Source organism: Phyllostomus hastatus, unplaced genomic scaffold (assembly GCF_019186645.2).
Source record: "Phyllostomus hastatus isolate PE091 unplaced genomic scaffold, TTU_PhHast_1.1 phas_contig_40, whole genome shotgun sequence".
NCBI classification, from domain to species: Eukaryota; Metazoa; Chordata; class Mammalia; order Chiroptera; family Phyllostomidae; genus Phyllostomus; species Phyllostomus hastatus.
In genome coordinates this window covers 90,487,924-90,507,957 of record NW_025333872.1, presented here as the reverse complement: position 1 = coordinate 90,507,957, position 20,034 = coordinate 90,487,924, and the positions used below count along the sequence as shown (strand labels likewise).

The following is a 20,034-nucleotide window of genomic DNA, read 5'->3' as shown; positions in this document are numbered from 1 at the left end:
CAGTCTTTACACAAAGGAACTAGCCTTTCCTCCTCTTGGGTCAATCAGCTATTAACCTCCAGCTCTCCTCTGAGAGTAGGGAGTAATGATCTCTTAGACCAGGCAGCACCCAAGGGCAATTCTTGGAAGGTAGGAAGGTAACCAACCCTCACAGTAATTGGGGGATGGGTAACTACACTGGTGAAGGTGGTCAGGGTGGGTACTAATAGCATCACTACAGATTCCATGGTACCAGCCCCAAGCTCCTCCAGTCTCCATGGATTTTCCTCAGCTCATAACTCTTCTACCCTGATAGTCCATTCTTCACAAGGTTTTTAAATTGGTACCTTTCACTATGTATATCAATAATTTTATGGATGATGCTTTATCCCACTCTTGGCGTTTGAAGAATAAGAATTGGGTAATGGATTTGATTTGATTTAATTTTTCTCACAGTTTAAGTCACAGTGTTGAACCAAGGGGTTGAAATATAACTTACTCTCAGTAATTAGTGAAGTTAATGAAAAACCTATGCTATATAACTATAAATGTACTAAATACAGCCTATAGGTGCCCAGACCTTACTGGTTCCTACCCAATTCCCCTGCCTTCCCCTTGATTCTGTGAGGCATCACCTCACTGCTCCAGTGGGTTTCATTTCTGTCGCATCACTTGAGTTGCTATGCATAGTTTCCAAACGGGAAACCCTAACTGATATGGTCTCTAGTAATTTTAAACTCTCTGGATCTCTAGGGATTATTTGCAGAGTCTTGCTTCTACATTTTCATGGAAATTCTGGGAACTATTTCACCACCACTCAGTCCTCTTAACTTTATAGTGGTGCTTTGGGTGTGATGGACCCACTGAAATGTAGCCTCTGTTTGCTGGAGCTGACCCCTGCTGTTCACTAAACTCTTCATATGATGAAACTGTCTCTGACTTCCTGGGACCTCCATAGACTGATGCCATGCTGTGTTCTTTGCCAGTATGCTGAAACTCTTTACTGATGGTGCCATACAGCTGTGTGGGCTTGCAAGTTCTGCCACCTCCTTTCCCAGTGTTTTAGAGATACTGAAATACAATAGCACTTTCTGTTTTCACTTACATTTCTTACCTTGAGAGCTAGGGCAGAAACCCATGGAAGCTGAGTCTTGGAAAGATAATAATCGAACAAAACTTTTTTGTGTGATTACACTGTGGCAGTGGTGATTGAGCTGTCTTCTGTGAGCTGAGCACATTTCCTGTGGTCTTGCACCGAGAGGCTTTGAAATGACTACAGAAACAAACACCTGCTCACCTAAATTATGCATTTGAGTCATTGACGATTTGTCTCAATGTCTAAAATATTCAACTGTTTAAAAGGTCAAGTGGGAGGGACTTATGAATTATATGATTGTGTTTGCAATTTTTGCTTCTACTATGTTGACTAAGTACCTATTCTTTCTAGGGTACAGGGGTGCCAATATCTGAGTCTTTGGAAACATTAGCATTTTTCTACCTAAATTGCCTCATATATTCTGGATGATCATTTATTTCTATTTGCTCTCTCCCAAAATATAGTTGTTACTTCTAATTACTTTTCTATCTTTTTTCCACACAAGGAAAAATCCATTTTATGGGTGTTGTATTAAGCAAATATAAGCAATTATAAAACATACAGTGTTTTCAGATTTTTTAAAATGTAATGTCTTTTATTTTTTATCTCTCATAGTTTACCTAACAAAGAATATTAGATAGATTCCTTTGTCATTTGTTCAAGTGCTTTAACTTTGAATGAAATAATTGATATTTAATAATATGGATTTCCCACTATTCATGCATATTTTTCTATTTAATTTGAATTTTCAATTTCTTTCTATTTTACCTAACTTTTTTGGTCTATAATCAATAAAGTATATATTGTAAGATTAAAAGTCCATCAAATAAAATTATTTCAAAAAGGATAGGTAAACTACAGACTGAGGCAAATTATTTGCTATACACATATCTAAAAAAGGAGGCTTATTTCTAAAATATATATTCCTACAAACTAATAATAGAAAGTCAGAAATATGCAAAGAATATGGACTAAAGACTTGAACAGATACTTCACAGAAGAGGATATAAAGACGAACAAAAAGCACATGAAAAAGAAGGTATTCCACAACACTAGTTATCAAGGAAATGCCTGTTGGATTCCTCCATCATAGTCTCTCCTGTTTCTTTCAATCATTGTAATCTTTCAGCTCTGTTGCCCCTTTTCAAGCTTCTTCCTTCCATTTTAATTTTACCTTGAAAGTATAAGTATGATTTCTTGTATGCTTATTCCTCACATAGTGTCAGTATAAAATTCAGGAGTTACAAATTAACCCTATGACCTAGATTTGATCCAAAGAGTTGATGTGTTTGGCCAAAAACATATTTTAAAAAAATTACATAAATTCCCACTGCTCTGTATGGTATAACAGTACATCAATTCTCACGTATTTATTTTAAGTAACTGACCCTTGAAATCACTTGAATTTGAGACCCTTAATGTTTTAGGTTTGAATTTTATCAGCACTTAATATAGCTGTAGTTGATGATTTCCCTCAGGTAATGGTGAGATAGTAAGGAGGGAACTGGAAAAAATGACCCTGTCACTGCAAGGATTTGGGGTTGAAAGAGCCTTCAAGCTAAGATGTCTCAAAAGGAGAGGGGGCAGGGAGGACCCCAGAGGTTCATAAGCCTCCCTCAGAGCAAGAGAATCTGAGAGAAGCAGTAATTCCATCCAGACTGCTGAGATCACACAGAAGGCTGTAGGACAGACTTATCTCACTGAGAGTCCAGTCTCATCTGCACTGGGCTATGGAGACGCAGCACTTCAGTGTTGCTGCTCCCTGGCTGCTCAACACACATGGGAAATACTGTATGTGACTCTATATTCTTTTTTCCCCCATGAATTTTATTTATTTATTTTTAGAAGTGGGGGAGGAGGAGAGGGATGTGCAAGCAAGAAACATTGACTGGTTGCCTCTCTTAGGTGCCCTGACCAGGGACCAACCCCAAAACCCAGGCATATGTTTTGACGGGGAATCTATGCAGTGACTTTTTGCTTTGCAGGCCAGCGTGCAACCAACTGAGCCACACTGTCCAGGGCTAGTTCTATATTCTTGAGTAGCCTCACTGAGTAGTAGGGACAGACTATGAGAATCCAGTTGTTGCCACAATTTCCCCAAATCCTTTTAATTTAAAATTTTTAGCCTTAGCTGGTGTGGCTTAGTGGATTGAGCACTGACCTGTGAACCAAAGGGTTGCTGGTTCAATTCCCAGTTAGGGCACATGCCTGGGCTGTGGGCCAGGTCACCCACAGGGGACGCGTGAGAAGCAATCACACGTGAATGTTTCTCTCCCTCTCTTTTTCCCTCCCTTCCCCTCTCTCTATAAAGGAATGAATGAATGAATAGGTTAATTAATTAATTAATTTAAAAAATCTTCCCTTCTTATTAGACCACAAGTTTTGCATTTTTTCCTATAAGACTGTCATTGTATGTTAGAGAAAATCAACTAAAAAGAGTGGTTTTTTACAGTAGCAATATTAACAAAAGTGCAATTCTGAACTTCCAGGATAACAAAGTTAACTAATTCCTGCTTCACCTTATTGGAATAGGGAATTTGGAATTTGGAAGGGCTTAGGCATGCTATGATACTGATGAAAGCATGTTTTTATTCTACTAAAGTATATCTTTAAAATAGCTTAATGTTCTATTTATCACATATTTTCTATCAAATTTCCTTATTTTAATTTTGGCTCTAGTAGTAATTTCTGAACTAAATTGAATTCATCAAAATGAAATAGAGCAGGATGAACTCATGTTGAACAATCCAAAATCCCCAAACAATTTTCTGTGCTCTGAATCGTGGTTAGAATTTGAGATTAGACTCCTTTTTATCTGAGCTGAATTATACATTTCACACACAAATTACACTCACTGATAATTTTCTTTTGCACCAAATCCTATTCTGTGATTTCCTTGCCAACATTGCTGGCATAATAAGTGAGAAATAGCTTTAAAAGGTACAGGAAATCAAAGCATGAAATAAAGACCCATTTGCATGAACCCACATAGCTGTGTTTCAGGAGAAAATAATTGCCGAGAGTCAGTATTCACTGTGTTTTAGTTAAACTGGAACCAAGGGAGAGCTATTTCTGTCTCTGAGTTGAGCTACAGGTGGGAATAAAAGCAAGTGATCTTCGCAGTTTGACACCAGAGCAAGAATAAACTGTTGACCAAGGTTGAGGCAGGCTCTTGAGACCAGGGGTGCTGGCCCAAAGCTGGCGAAAGGACTGGGGAAAGGTCACTGCTGAGAGAGACCACACACAAGCTCTGACTCTGGTGGGTTCCGAGCTGCCGAGTGGCCCTGGGGAAGGGGCCCTGATGCAAACAGCCTCCTGCTCTGAGAGCCTCAGTGTTTGATTCCGGGAAAAGTCAGCCTTGCTTCTCGGCCTGCCCATGGCTGGAAATGTACAGTAAACTATTGAAGGATTCAGTTTAATGTCCTGAAGCTCAAGTTAATCTTGACTATTCCAGGAAGCGAGCCTGATGGCTTCATGACTCCTTGATTCAGTGGGGGAAGCTGTCCTCTGTTCTTTTTTTTTTTTTTTTTTGTAGTACCTCAAAGCCTCAAGCAGGCACAAGTAAAGCTGGCACTAAAATTGTGTCAGCCCATAACTCACATGCTCAAATGATGTGCCGGCACTTAGGATGCTCTGATGCGAAGTTTACTCTGGTTCTGTAGTGGGTCTGGCTCTCAGTTCTGCTCTGATACTTTGTTCTCACATAGACCAATGCTTTGCTGTCAATCCCAAGACTAAGTTCCTGGCTCCCAGTGAGGGTACATAGTGACATCAGAAGAAAAGAGAGGTTCCTAGAACATTTATGTTGGCACTCCAAGGCCGTTCCATTACATGGGCTGGCACTTTCCCAGCACTGGGAAGGCTGAAGAACATGGATTGTTATTTGCTAGTTACCCATCTGTTTTCCTGCTCATCATTAGGACTGTAAGGAAGAGTCAGCATGTAGCAATTTTGCTTATCACAAACATACAATGGGTAATGACTCATTTTCTAGTTTATTAAGCTTACATGTGGAAGGATTTGATCACCTGGCTATTGTGCATTGAAAAAACATCCCTCCTGTTTAGTCCTTGCTTTTAGCACCCTACTGAGATTAGGGAACACTGAAAACATACCAGTTTCCACTTTGTTTGTTCAAATACATTTTAATTACCAATACAGAGGCATTACTTCCCCCCAAAATGTGCGTGAAACTAGGCAAAAACTCACATTTGCCTTTTCACTCACTATTCACTAATTTAATATGACATACAATATTATTTCAATGCAAATTAGTAATGTTGTTATACAATTTCCAAATATTTGTCCAGTTATAAACAACTTAGCAGTTATGTTCCATAACTTGGTAAATAATGTTCAGTTTGGGAAATAAAATACTATTTATATTTCACTTAAAAATTATTATATAGTTTCTTCACAGTATTTCACAACAACATTGCTGTAACAGCCCCTACATGGAACTACACTTTGACATTACCTATTATTTAGCATTTTGCAGGTATATTTTCAGGCCCACACCCCTCTGATCAACTACTTAACAACAGCTGAGAACTTCACATGGAAATTTTCTCAGTTCTATTCCCTTAGTCTTATCTCTACTACCTGTACACAATTGCAGATTTTCCCTTTTATAATAAATTCTCTTTGTTGGCACCCACCTGCTGCTCTAAACCTTTATCTCATTAAGGATAAATGAGCTATACCCAACTCAACAAGGGGATGCTAAAGTTTCTTCATCTGCATAAGTATCAAGGTAAGGAGAAAATGTCTTTGGAATAGAAACTAAGAATAATGGCATAGTTATTTCCTCATGGTAAAATGTAAACTTTATGTAATGCAATTTCTATCAATACCATGTAATTTAGGAACTATAACTTTGCAAGCATCATCTGTGTGCCTAAGGCCTCATAGAAAGAAAACCTAAGAGACAAAAAAAATCTTGGGATATATTTATATTCATATTCATATTTATATTTTCATTCAATCACTGGAATAAATGAGGTTAAGTTGTGGGTAAGACCAGAAGCAGAGCAAGAGGCCCAAGTGGATGAAGCCACAATTCTGTTGAGAACAGAAGAGCCAAAGAGAAAGAAGCAAAATTATGAAACCAGGGCGAGTTTCCAAGGAAGAAAAAAAGAAAGAGCACAATTGCATAGGGGGACAAATGAGAAAAGTCAAAGTATGAAAGTAGACGCATCTTGCAGGAGACTTACAATTACAGGAGGCAAAAGAGTAGGACCAAATGCTTGTTTTCTCCCAATAGTCAGGGAGAGAAAGCTGTCAACACAGGATTGTGAAAAGCAGATGCTTTTAATGTGTCTCTTCCCGTCTCTCCTTTCAGACAATTGCAGCCACTATCAGTTCACCAGAGAGTGTGGAGCACCAAACAAATATAGGCAAAATAAATAATTAGAGTGTCTTTTTCTAAAACCTAGGTCTCTTAAAATGTTCATCCCCAATGGCTCTTAGTTATTTATAGATATTACTGGGGAATCCCCAGTTTCTTGTATTGAGATAGCCTGTAGAATGGAGTCTGTGCCTGCAACCCAGAAACCGTGGTATGTGTGCACTAGTTTAACATTAAGGTAGTATATGGTAATATTAATAGTCACATATGTAGTTTTCTTACAGGGTGAACCAAAAATGTACTAATGTACTGCTGGCTGCTTAAAATAACATTATGAGAAATTGTGTTGGTAATTGAATATTAGATATTAATTTGCAAATGTAAGCCACATTAAAAATAAAAGTTCTTCTTTTCCAGAGTCAGTCAGAAGTGTCAAAGCCCCAGAAAATACTCCACTCAAGGATCAAACACTGAGATGAATATTGTATTATAGTACAATACATTAACCTTGGAGTATTATGCAATAATAATAATGATCATTATAATTAATTATAACATTATATTATAATATATTTAATTATATTAAATTATACTAAGTATATTATAATACTTATTATAATTAATAATAATAATAAACTTGGAGTAATATATTATAATACATTAAACCAAGATCTAAGTCATTCATGAATCAAGGAGTACCTTTAAAGATTCTCACTTTAGAAATTATTGCTAAGGCCCACCCCTGGGGGGGTGGGCTGAGATGGGGGTAAAAGGCAGAAAACTGTACTTGAACAACAATTAAAATAAAAAAAGAAATTATTGCTCAAGAAGCTGCTTGCTTTGTTTCAGGCACAATATCCTGATCTGTTAAATGGTAGGTATTCTCGTAGCAAAAACCACCCTCCACCCCCTCAGAAATTTCCACTTTTTGTAACTCATGAGAAAGAATTAGGTTGCAACTGCAAAGACCTTTCAGGGAAAAAAGGGAGAACAAATTGAAGGGAGGGAACATTGGGAAATGAGATTGTCATAAGGGAAGGAAATAGCATGGTCTGCTCAGAATGGGACCAGCAATCACAATGCAGTCTTTCTTACCCTTAGCAAATTCTGTCCAGTCCCAGACAGAGCTCAGGTTCCAAAGAGAGATCTGAACACTGAAGGGAAAAGAAGGGTTTCAGCAGATGGTCTTTGGTGTCAATTCAATGCCAACAGGAATCCGCAATTTGGGGTGCAGTGAAGTAGGAAAACTTAGTGCAAATAGCTCAAAGGTGATGGTGCAGGACTGCGAAAAGAGCAAGGCCCTGGGACCACACCCCTCTCATGCTACACAGCTCTGCTCTGCTCTGAGCTGTTCCTGCAAGATATCTTTGGTGTTTCATCTTTGGTGTTTCGTCTTTGATGTTTCAGCTTTGACCTTGGAAATGCAATCTTCAGTCTTTCGTGGAAAGAAAAAAAATGTGCTTCTTCTGATAGAGGGGAGCTGGCTTAAATAGCTAGAAGTCCCTGCTTCTGGTTCCTGATGAGTCCATCCTCATGCAAATGAGGACTCGAAATACTCACAGCTTGATTGGTTCAAAAGATACTGTCCTGATTGGTCATATGGGAGTTGCTCTAATTGGCCAGTGAAGATGCTGATGCAGCTATAACTGCACTTATGCAATTGAAAATAGAAATAGAACTCCAGAAACTCCTCCATAATTGGCTGGCTTAGATAGCAGGAACACAGAGCAGGCAGGCATTTCAGTGCAGAGGCAGGTAGTTCAGGGCAAGCTTCTACCTGAAATGTAGTTTTATAGTTTGCATGAGAGGCCTCTGTGTAGAAGTGACTACTAGACTCTTCCTTCCTTCCTTCCTTCCTTCCTTCCTTCCTTCCTTCCTTCCTTCCTTCCTTCCTTCCTTCCTTCCTTCTTTCCTCCATCCCTCCCTCCATCCTTCTTTCCCTCCCTCTCTTTCTCTCTTTCTTTCTTTCCCTTCCTTCCTTCCTTCCTTCCTTCCTTCCTTCCTTCCTTCCTTCCTTCCTTCCTTCCTTCCTTCCTTCCTTCCTTCCTTCCTTAAATTTGAGCCCAGTTAATCCATCAGGAGCCCTTTGGGTAGATATCTTTTTTCTCAGGGTCCACAGAGGCAAAGGCCATGTTCACAGACAAGGTGAGGAAAAGTATAAGGCAGCTCCGGGAAAGGGTCAGTACAATAGTGCAAGAAATCTCAGCACTGGCTGTGGCTCAGGGCTAGATTTCTGAAAGCCAAGAGGTAGGGAAAATTTGACTATTGAGAGGAGCCAGGCAGAATGGGACCTATAATGCTGCATGTGCTCTGATTCTTCACAAGCTCTCTGGCTTGGCCTCTGATATTATATCTTAACCATTCTCTGCACCTGAGCCAAAGTGGCCTCCTCTCTGCTCCTCCAGATATGAAGTATGCCCCAGCCTGAGGGCTTTTTGCGTGTGGAATTCCTTCTGTCTAGAATGATCTTTATATAGAGACTCACAACTGATTTCTTTCTGGGCTTTATTCAAATTCACTTTCTTGTGAGCTTTTTCTCTAGGAACCTCATGTGAAATTTCAACCTTTTGTTTGAACTCTTAATATCACCTTTCCCTGCATTAATCTTTCTTCTTAGAGCGTCTTACTTTCAAACACAACATGTATTTTCCCTTAAGTATTTTATCATCTGTTTCTCTCAATAGAATGTAAGCTCCAATGAGCAGAATTTGTGTCTGTTTTGTTCACTATTGTATCATCAGAACCAAGAACAGTACTGGTCACAGAGCAGGTTCCTTAGAAATACTAGTTTAAGAAACCAATGAGTAAACGTTATGTTATGTAGCAGCAGCTTATAAATCTGTTAAACATGCCCTCTTCTTTGAAAGGCTTCCTTTACTGCTTCTCTGGAGCTACACATTTCCCTAATTTTCTCCCATTTCACAAGCTGGTTCTTTAATTCCTTTTTACCCTAGTTGTTCCTCAACACCCCAGGTCATTAATGTTGGAGTGCCTTAGAGTTATGGGTTGAATTTTGATTCCCCAAATTTTATATGTTAGCCCTAACCCCTGATACCTCAAAATGTGACTTTGTTTAGAGATATAGTCTTACAGAGGTAATGAAATTAGAATGAGGTTATTAGCATGAGCCTTAATGCAATTTGGCTAGTGTTTATCTAAAAAGAAGATATTTGAAGATGTACACAGAGACACACACACATACACAAGCAAGAACAACATCGTGTGAAAGTTAAAACAGAAATCAAGGCAATTCCTCTCTAAGCCAAAGATTGCCGGGGAACTACCAGAAATCGGAGAGGTCAGATACCCCTTCACGGTCTTCAGAAGGAACAATCCCCGCAGACACCTTGGTCTCAGACATCTACCTCCAGACTGTGAGACGATGAATTTGTGTTGTTTAAGTCACTGAGTTTGTTGTATGTTGTTATGGTAGCCCGAGTAAGTGAACACACTCAGGGGTCAGGTGTTGACATATTTTTCTAGCAACATCCTGTCCCTTAATATTCTCATGACTTGTGCCTTTGAATCTTGTCTACATACTGAAATCTACCAACTGTTTACCTCCAGCCCAGCATCTCCTCAAAACTCCTTGTGTATATCTTCAACTCTGTTCAAAATCACCTTTAAAATGTCCAAATCTAAACTCATCTTGCTCTGCAGACTTTTTCCCCATCTTTTTCATCACAGTTTATAGCAACACTATCCTTCAAGTTGCTCAGGTGATTTACTTTGGAAATATTCCAGCCTTTTCTCTTTTATATCTCACATAAAATCAAACATAACTCTACTTTGAACATGACAAAAAACTGTCTAGTGCCTAGAATTTTAGAGCTAAAATTAGCTACTATTGTGTCCCCTTAAGAATCAAAACAACAGAAATTGTGTGCAATGATAATCAAACATCTTTATTTTCCATTTAATTTTTTACAACCATTTTGGAAAAATAGTGGTGTCTCCAAATGTACTCGCACTGATAGAAGCTGGTGTGACCAAAGCATTATTTGAATGATTATGGAAAAAATATCTATCTCTGAAAAACAAATGTTCCCCTCAGTTTACATTCTACACATACTTTCCACAAGCATAAAGCCCAGGTCCAATGTCCAAAGGAGAGACCCTTCTCCTTCATTGAAACAATAGGTCAGAAGAGAGCCTCAGGCAGTTAGAGAGACAAACTTGTGAGGTTTTTAATCCCATTCAAAATGAAGGCTGCCTAAACATGTGGAATCACATAACATTTTAAAAAATCTGTTTTTTGAAGAATGACTTTTTATCTTGGTTAGTATTCTCTTAGACATTATGAGGTTTATTTAACACAGCATTCTATCCGCTTAACGTTCAAATTTGGACACACTGATCATCTGTTCCACTCTTCTGAATATTTAAAGAAGCTCTATAAATAAACACATCAATTTGCTCTATTACCACCCTTCCAAAAAGCCTCACATAATTAGAATTAGCCTAGTATTTTCTTATCATTAAATATATTTGTGTTATAAAGGATATACAGCATATGAAATTACAGGATTTTCACGAGTTAAAGACAAGTTTAAGATCTCTCAAATAATATTTGTAACGTAAGCAACACAGTTATTACATTAGCTTAAAATAAATCACAACTTTCACAACACAGCACTTTATTTGGTTTTGATATTGAAGATGTTTGCTTGAATTACTTATGTAGAACTCAAAACATAATTGCTCCATTTATCATTTTGCTTCAAGAATTCTGGAAAAGAAAAAAATAGTATATAAGCATAAAATATTTTTATTTACAGCATCGTAAGTTCATTCACTTATACACTTATTGGATAAACAGCTACTTCTCTGTGGCCCTTGCCAGCAGCCTGTGACAGGAGATCATGTCGTGTGATACCAGGAGGGCATCTTCCAGGGGCCCAGTTGTCAGAAAGAGAACTGGGATGTGAAGGGACTCCCCAAGCAGTTATTTATTAATAATTACCCATTTGTAACTTTCACAAATGGTTGACCCACAAGATTTCATGTTAAAAGAATTTGTCCAAAGATACCCATTCAAAAAAAGAAAAGAATAAAGGGAAGAACCTCATAAATAATCTTCTAATTTGGAAAAGACAGAATGATTAAACCTCTATTAAGTTTTGGTGCCAGCTGCACTATGTAATTTATCAGAGAAGCCTTCTTATTCTAAGTATTTTTTTCAAGAAGCTATGTGAGATTACTGTTCTTTTTTTAGCAAAGAGACTCATTTCTCTGAAATGCCCATCTGTGACCATGGGTGGGCATGTGCAGCGCCGCTGACCACGTGTGCCTCTTAGGAGTGAAGGGTGATCAGTGGACACAAGTGACCAGCTGTGCAGGTGTCTCCCCAGACACCCTGTCCACAAGCGAGGACTCTTGTGAAAACCAGGAAGTGAAGCAAGGCAATGAATTATATACACTCAGTCTGAGCTTGGGTCTAGTTCAATCTTCTGCACTTTTTCAGGGTTGTAGTCAAGCCTATCTACATGTGATAGGCTTATGAAGAAAGTTTTATAGTAACACAGCTACTCCCATTCATTTTACATATTTTTGTGACAAATTCCCACTACAGTAGCAGAGATATTTTTAACAGAAACCACAGAGACTGCAAAACCAAGAATATTTACTCCATAGCCTTTAAGAAAAATTTAGCTAACCTCAGGTAGTTAAGATGTGAAATTTCTTTAAGCACTGGCCAAGTATCAGAAGTACATTTTTATGAGCTAATGTATGCATTACTGCACTCAGGAAAAATATGACTTATACACATAAAAGCAATTGTGGTAGCAAGCTGATGACTTAACAAATGAAAAACCTATTCATGTTTTCTCTACTCAAAAAAGTATTTTACAGTGAATAGTATTGGAGTCATAGTACCTACACTCACTCTATAGGTAAAGAAAAAGGTAAATTTCACTTTTGCTGCATGATGCTTGCTAGGTTTCAGGGATCACACTTAGACCCAGAGTGCCCTGTATTTTGATAATAACAAGCCTTACCATGATTTGGTGGCATTTCCCTATACTTAAATTAAATGAGATGCTAGCAGTCGATCGTGGAACAAAACCTTAATAAAAGCAACCTAGGTTGATTCTCAGACAGCCAGGTTTTCTCATTAGTATGAGTCAGTCTTCTCCATTTGATATCCTGACAGAGGGATAAGAATATGTCTGAATAAACTAGGACATACAGATCTGTTTACTCATTGTGATTTTCTCTTTTAAGCAGTCAGAACTCTGCATGAATCATTTTAAGCTCTTTACTGGGTTGCAGTTCACTACAGGTAGAAGTGTCCCTCTTACATGAGGCCTCATTGTGAAAAGTCTAAGATATTTCCTAACAAGTGACTCTTACTTACTCAAGTAACTAGATGGTTCCTATAAAAACATGTAAAGAATGCACAGATATACCCACCACTGGGAAGTTGTTGCCAGCTTTCCTCAAAGACCCTTTTCATCATTTTTCTAGCTCCTCAAGAAAGTCAGGCAATTCTCCCTCAGTGCTGTAAAAAAAAAAAGTGCATGTTAAGGCTGTTAGATGAAAAAGCATTTAAAGAAATGATACTGTGTGATCTAGGCTATTTTCTGTGCCTTGTAAAGTGCTCTGGAGGGCTAAATAATTATTGTCTAGGTTAGTTCTTACCTATAAATGATTCTTCCATTTTAAAGGGTTTAAAATTATCCTTACACATTCTAAATCTGGTGGGCAAAGAGAGTCATCTTGTATGACCCATACCAACCACTATATTTAGGCCTTAGTACTCACCATCTAAGCAAAAATAATCAAACTAAAAGAGACAGCAGCCCACTTTCTATTTATTGTGCTCCCAAATCCACATAACCCAGAGAGTCACAGATTTATAGAATCTGAGAAGACAAAAGAACCTATTGCTTAATTTGGTAAATAAGAATTGAATGCATGTAGAGGGAGTTCCATGTGATACCAAATTGCTGACTGACTGCACTTTACATGCTTTGCATATTAGCATTTTTGATACAACTTGTCTCTAGATTCAACTAGATGCCTCCAGAGTCTTCATGTCTAACCCTGGAGGCACAACCGAGTCAACCAGGGAGCTCTTGGGAAAAACCAATGGCGAGAGCCATATCCACACAGGCACTAACTTCCCAGCAACAAGTTCTGGGTCGTCTAACGGCAGCCAAGGTTGAGAAATACGCTTGTGAGTATAGATTGATAGAAAGATAGACAGATAGCTAAGTCTCCATTGTGTAGCTGCTGTTCTTAAAATAGTTTATAATTGCTCATTTCAGCAATTCTTCTGTATCTTTACCTTCTCTTCCCATTGAGAATTGAGTTCAAATATTTCTTCACCGCCATTTGTTTTCGAAGGCGGGTGTAGTTGTCAGTGAAGACCGCATCCGAGTGGCGTTTGATTGGCACCTGGTCTTCCAAGATGTCATTGCTAAGAAATGGGAGAAAAATAAAATCAAAGGGTTCTAACAAGAAAGGATAAATACACCAAAGTTCCAATATTCTCATAGTCGTACAAAAATTAATTTTAACACCCAACTCACTTTCTGTCACAAAAAATGCACTGAAAAATATACCTGAGTCTAAGGATAAGAGAGTGAAAAACAATCCAACATATTTTGGCACTTACTGGGAGCGTCTTAAGACATATTCTGTATTTACTGAGCAAATAATTTGTCAAAAAGTAGGGGGATATTTGAAGTTGCATTCTGGGAGGAGAAGTTCTTTATACATGAATGCTTCTTTAGATGCTATGCCACCTGAAGGGTGCCATCTAACTATTCACACTTTCACCATTTCAGGAAAGAATCTTCCAATGCTCGGTTTGAGCAGGAAGCTAGAAAACAAGTACTGTGGTTAACACTAAAATTTGCTTTAGTTTAAACTGTATCTTATTTATTTTTTCTTGTGTCTACTGCAATTTAATTGCAGATTTACAAATGATTGCTACTAAAAAAATTAAGTATATCAGAAACCAGTGAGAATTTTATTAACAGAAAGGTTTATTTCCTTAATCCATGGTATTGGTATGTTTTATTGAAGAATATAAATTATTTTTAATTAAATTGAACATTGTAAAAGTTATATATACATTTGCAACAAAATCAGTAAATTAGTAACAATGTAAGTATAATTCTCAGATTAAATAATCCTATTGTGTTTAATAAAAATAATAAATCCTCTTTACCGAAATCGTTTTCCAATAAGAGACTCAAGGTATTTTTTGGCAGAAATTTGACCCAAGAGTCTACTATAGTCATTGGTGAAAACTGCATCAGCATGTCTGGCATTCCTAAAACAGAGAAGAAAGGATAGCCATTATTTTGAAAATGGTTTTCTAAAGTATTATTTTGACTCTGTCATTAAGAGAGAAAGTCATAAGCATCGTGCTAAGTGAAATAAGCCAGGTAGTGAAAGACAAATATCATATGATCTCACCTATAAGAGGAACCTAATCAACAAAACAAACAAGCAAGTAAAATATAACTGGAGACACTGAAATAAAGAACAAACTGACAGTAAACAAAGAGGAGGAGTTAGAGGAATAATGGGGGGGGAGGGGAAAGGGCCATCTAGGAACATGTATGAAGGGCATATGGACAAAGCCCAAAGTGGTAGGATAGAGGGTAGGAGGCAGGGATGGGTGAGATGGGTGGGGTGGAGGGCAGAAAATGGAGACAACAGTACTTCGACAATAATACAAAATTAAAAAAGAATGTATTTTGAAGAAATAAATGTCAAGCATACAAAAGAAAAAAAGTTTATGAAATCTTTTCATAAAAATTTAAGTTTCAAAGGAGATTTCCTAGTAATTTCATAAAATGTATTTTCTTCTCATTTATATAAAAATATATCCTATATTTTCAACCTCAAATTTCATAAAACTTAAAGAAATTAGCTTTTGTAGAAGTATGTCTTAACATTAAATAATGCTGTCTGATAAAGTCTATAAAACTAATTCTTCTCTTAAAAATATTGGTGGGAGAAATATAACAAATTACTCTCTATTTATTCATGGTGCTTTATTACTACTATCTTTAACAAAGATAGATATAAAGGGAAACAATCCTGATTTGTAGGGGAAGAAAACCTATTATCCTTCTGCTATTTCTTCTGCCAAAATATTAGAAACAAAATCTCTTAGAATAGAGAGGACCTTGGGGCTTACCAACCAACTATTCTTTCCAAATAAAAAAGCTTTTGTATTTTGTCTTCAGTGGAGAGCTACTCTGTCTACACTCAAATATTGCTCTTGACAAATCTCTCTGTGACTAATAGCTTTTATTATTAGACATCTCTTCTGTACCTAGACATGAAACTTCCTCTAGAAACGTCCCTAGAACTTTCTCTATGCTAGAACCCTAAATACTAATGTTTTATTAGAATTGGTGCAACTTTTCCTGTTGACATTTTGTGCAACAGAATGCAAGAGGATGATTAGTTCATCCTGGCTTGTTACAACCTCTCTACATGGAGCTGGTGACCAGCTGTACAAGCAGCAATAAATCAGGCTGGGTGAAACTGTGACATGTGGAAACTTGTACAGTTATACTGTAGAAACGGCTTCATGGAGACATAAAAATAAAACATTTATTTCAAGAATGTGTTTTCAAAATACTATACCATAAAAATGAACTCACCTGGATGCATCATAATAAGGTGTGTCATTTTCAGCTAATGCGTTTTCCAAGATGTCAGTGTCTGATTTTAATGAAACTTGATCAGGTTCATTTGCTCCTTCATAGGGTATTCTGTCCCACAACATATTAGAAAAAAAGTACAGTGAAATACAATACATTCTTTTCTCAGAAGGTTGTGCTCATGTTTTCACAGTCATTTTAAACAAGATGCTCAGAATCTTGGGGAGTATCACCTATTCACTGTATGTATTATACCTGATTTACTGGATTCTATGGTTTTTGAGAGTGTAAATAATAATTTTTAATTTATGCCCAAAACAGACACAATGTAACTTTTATAACCTGTATGCATCAAGTATGAAAGCTACTCAGTTCAATACTATCACAGCACTAAACAAAGTACACTTCCTCCATAATATCTACATGTTGCAAAGTTCAATTTCACAAGTAGAAGAATTTAATACAATTAGGCACTTTGGAAAATTTTACTATTCAACGTGAACACTGGGACCAATTTGTATGTTTGTTGATGTTTAGTATCATTTATTGTGATACATTCCTCTGTATTGATCAAGTCCAAAGCATCCATCTCTGAGTAGTTAGTCCAATTCCATGAATTTTGTGGGGTCTCTGACTTCTACTCTGATGTGATAATGTGTTAATGTGTTTTACTAAATGATGTGCAATGCTTCACTTGAAAGTCTAAGTATAGTGTTGCCTATATATGGAATATGACAGTGTTTATAAATGCATACACATTTTGAACACCAGCACACTATGAAAATTATGTCTATGCATATTTTCTCTGGTAGGGTAAACCCCTAGGAATGTGTTGGCTTCTGGGCACTTGTGTATCTTTGGTGATATGGTGGTTGGTAGTCAGGAACAAGCAGTCCTCTTTGAATATGAAGCCTAGCAATGGGTGCAAACTTCAGCATTCTTGTGATTGCTCATCTGTAGTGACATAATCATTCAGCCAGAATCATTCTGTTTAGTATCAAAGCTACATAGATCTGGCTTTAAGCGGACTTCATGAAGAACATCAAGAGTTAGGAGATTATTCACTCTACTGAGCATAAATCTACATTCAGCAAAGAACTGAATGAAAGAATGAAAAAACTAAGCAAAAACAAAATGACAATTTTGCCTTTAGATATAGTGATGCCTATAAACCGATAAACTGGAATGAAAGATCAAACTATTGTAGTTTTCATTTACTATGTATTTCTTTAAATATAAATTTATTTTATTTCAGATAAAGCTTTAAATGAGTTGCATTATATTCTATGAATTTGAAATATGAAACACCACATAGAGAACAGTAAAACTTGAGGGTTTATGGTCAAAACCATATACATTAAAATTCACTCACTGGGCAAAGGTGTCTCAGTAGACCAATTATTCGCAATTCTTATTTCCAGCAAATTAATTCTGCATAGATAGTTCTCTCCAACATGAATATATATATATATATGTGTGTGTATGTATATGTATCTATGTACATATGTATATACACACACACACACTAAACTTATGATTATTTACCAACTGATCTTAAAAGAAACTAAATGGGACAGGCAACTAAATACCTATTTTTCTATCAGATACTGATCTAAACTGAAATGACACTGCATAGAAGCTCATTGCTTATCTAAAACTGGCTTTGAATGAGTAGAAAGTCAAATTTTCCTTCCACCTTGTTTGGAAAGGTGAACTATCCTGTCCATAAAACTGGTCACTGACACTGTCTGTCATGCCCTCAGAGGCAATTTCAGGAAGCAAAAAATCATGCAAAAACTTGCATGATGTTGGAAAAGCTTGCTGATGTTGGAAAAGCTTCTTTAATATATCAACCAAATGTTTAATAAAGGGTACATAATTTTTTAAAATTAAGTTGTCCAAAATAACAGATATAAAATTCACGTTTTGATGTAGAAGGACCATTCAACTGTCTGAATTGGAAGAGAACCTACCCTACAGCAGAAGGGTCTCCCAAAGGAAGCCACGCCACTGTTTGTGAGAAGAGCATGCTGCAAAGGGTCAGGAGCAGGAGGAGCTGGTGGTTCCTCTTGGTTTCCATCTCTGTACATTGAAAGGGAGACAGTCACATCAGCCTTTCCAACCACGGGCATCACCACCCAGGTAGCCCTGAGTGTCTAACAAATTCTGAAAGCTCTTGCAGAGAGTTTGGGAAAAGTAATGTTCATCTTATAGAAACAGTTAAACTGCAATATTATTACTTTTAAAATGAAGAAGATTTCTCTTGATTTTATGGACAGGTGCTGGAATAAAAATGAGGATCCTTTTCAACTGCTGCCTCTCTCTCAGAGGCACAGAACATATTAGCCTGAGTACATAGGAATGGCATGCCCTCACAGTGCTGGAAATAACCCTGCCACCATTTTCTATGACAAAGGAGCAGCATGCAGTTTTAGTATCTTTTCTAACTAGAGGAAACAACTTCAGCAAAATGCCTGACTCTTAGACTTAAATTTCTGCATCTGATTAATATATAATAGGTTATTGTATACTTAATAATGTACATGTACCTAAAAATGTATATATCTAACAGTATACAATTATTTTCTATATGGATATGTTTCCTGTTTTCATTGTAGATGGTACTGGCAACATACTTTCCTAAGCCTGAGTTTGAACAACTTAATGCAATAAATGCTAAAAATTAATACCAAAAGTCATTGAATTATAAATCACCATTGACACTATAATTGCCACAGAAGAAAAATATATTAAAAGCTGTTTTTTAAAAGCATTTGATCTACTTACACATTTGTACTTTAGATACTTTGTAGATGGAAACTTATGACTTCAAGGTCTGTTCCCTTGCTGTCTATAAAAATTATGGGATTAAATCTAAAATAAGGAGAAAAGTAATGCTTTCTAGTTTCATGTAATCAACCTATGACATAGAAAGAACAGTACTTAAAAAACAAGTTGAAAGCTTCAAAAAATGTACCCACTGAACACTTCAGTCAAAAATGTATATATAAGCAAAAAAAAATCCCACTTGAATACATCATTTTAAAACAGTATTAAGGAAGAGAGCAAGAAGGGAAGACATTTCCAGCTGAAAAAAAAACTCACAAAACTCATTCATATGTGAGATTTTGAGGCACTTCTATGCTTACCAGGTGACTGAGAAACTTGTCTTTTTGTTTTTATAAAGAAATAACACTGTAAATTTTTTTCCCAGAGAGGGAAAAATGCAACATGCCCTGAGAAAAGTTGCAGAGGCAGAGAGAGCTAAACAGAAAAAAAGCCCACGTTTGCACTTACCTTGCCTGGGAGTGCTCCCCGTGAGCCTTCTGTTCTTCAGAATGCTGGAGCTGTCTCAGGTGCTGAAGTCCTGTGAGGCCCGGAGTGTCTCCACAAGTTCTCTGTCCTTAGAGCTGAACCAGAACTTGATACTGGTTCAGGGTTGGGTATTGTCACCAGCAGCTGCTTTTCGCTCTACCCTGGCCAGCATTTCAAAGCCCATCGTTTTATAGGGCTTGTACTTCGGGCTGAGCAATCACAAAGCTCTGAAAGACGTCACAGCTGTACTCCCACTGGGTGAATAGGACTGGAGGTACTTGCTTAATTGTCATTATTTCTGATTTATACATAGTGAGTAACCTCAAGACACAAAATATAGGAAATTTGCTTTTTAAAAAAAAACAGCTACCAAGTTTAATGGGAAGTATTTTAATCTTTACTTATCAGTACTGATATAAGCAAATGAATTTGCATTATAGCCAGGGCCACTGAGGTTCCTTCAGAAATTTTATGGGCAACAATGGATTTAAAAAAGCAACAGACACTTATGTGTACTATGCTTCCAAATGTATAATTCTCTTTTACTACAAAGCATCAATTCTCCTAAGGTCTTTATTTATTTTTTTATGCTATTCATGTACATCCTAATTTATGTGATTTTTTTGAGATCTATTCTAACTTTAAAAGCTTCTAGAAGCAATTTT

At 37.0% G+C, this 20,034-nt stretch overlaps 1 protein-coding gene across 1 annotated transcript; it reads right to left on the bottom strand.

The window, feature by feature from the left end:
* Nucleotides 1–10,301: 10,301 nt before the first annotated feature.
* Nucleotides 10,302–19,524, bottom strand: LOC123821902 (VIP peptides-like). Its single transcript, XM_045843603.1, has 7 exons — nucleotides 19,352–19,524; nucleotides 18,028–18,136; nucleotides 16,055–16,165; nucleotides 14,602–14,706; nucleotides 13,714–13,845; nucleotides 12,837–12,924; nucleotides 10,302–11,151 (listed from the first exon to the last, which is right to left on the bottom strand). The coding sequence occupies exons 2-6, from the start codon at nucleotides 18,132–18,134 to the stop codon at nucleotides 12,879–12,881; spliced, it is 501 nt and encodes a 166-aa protein (XP_045699559.1). The 5' UTR covers nucleotides 18,135–18,136; nucleotides 19,352–19,524; the 3' UTR covers nucleotides 10,302–11,151; nucleotides 12,837–12,878.
* Nucleotides 19,525–20,034: the final 510 nt, after the last annotated feature.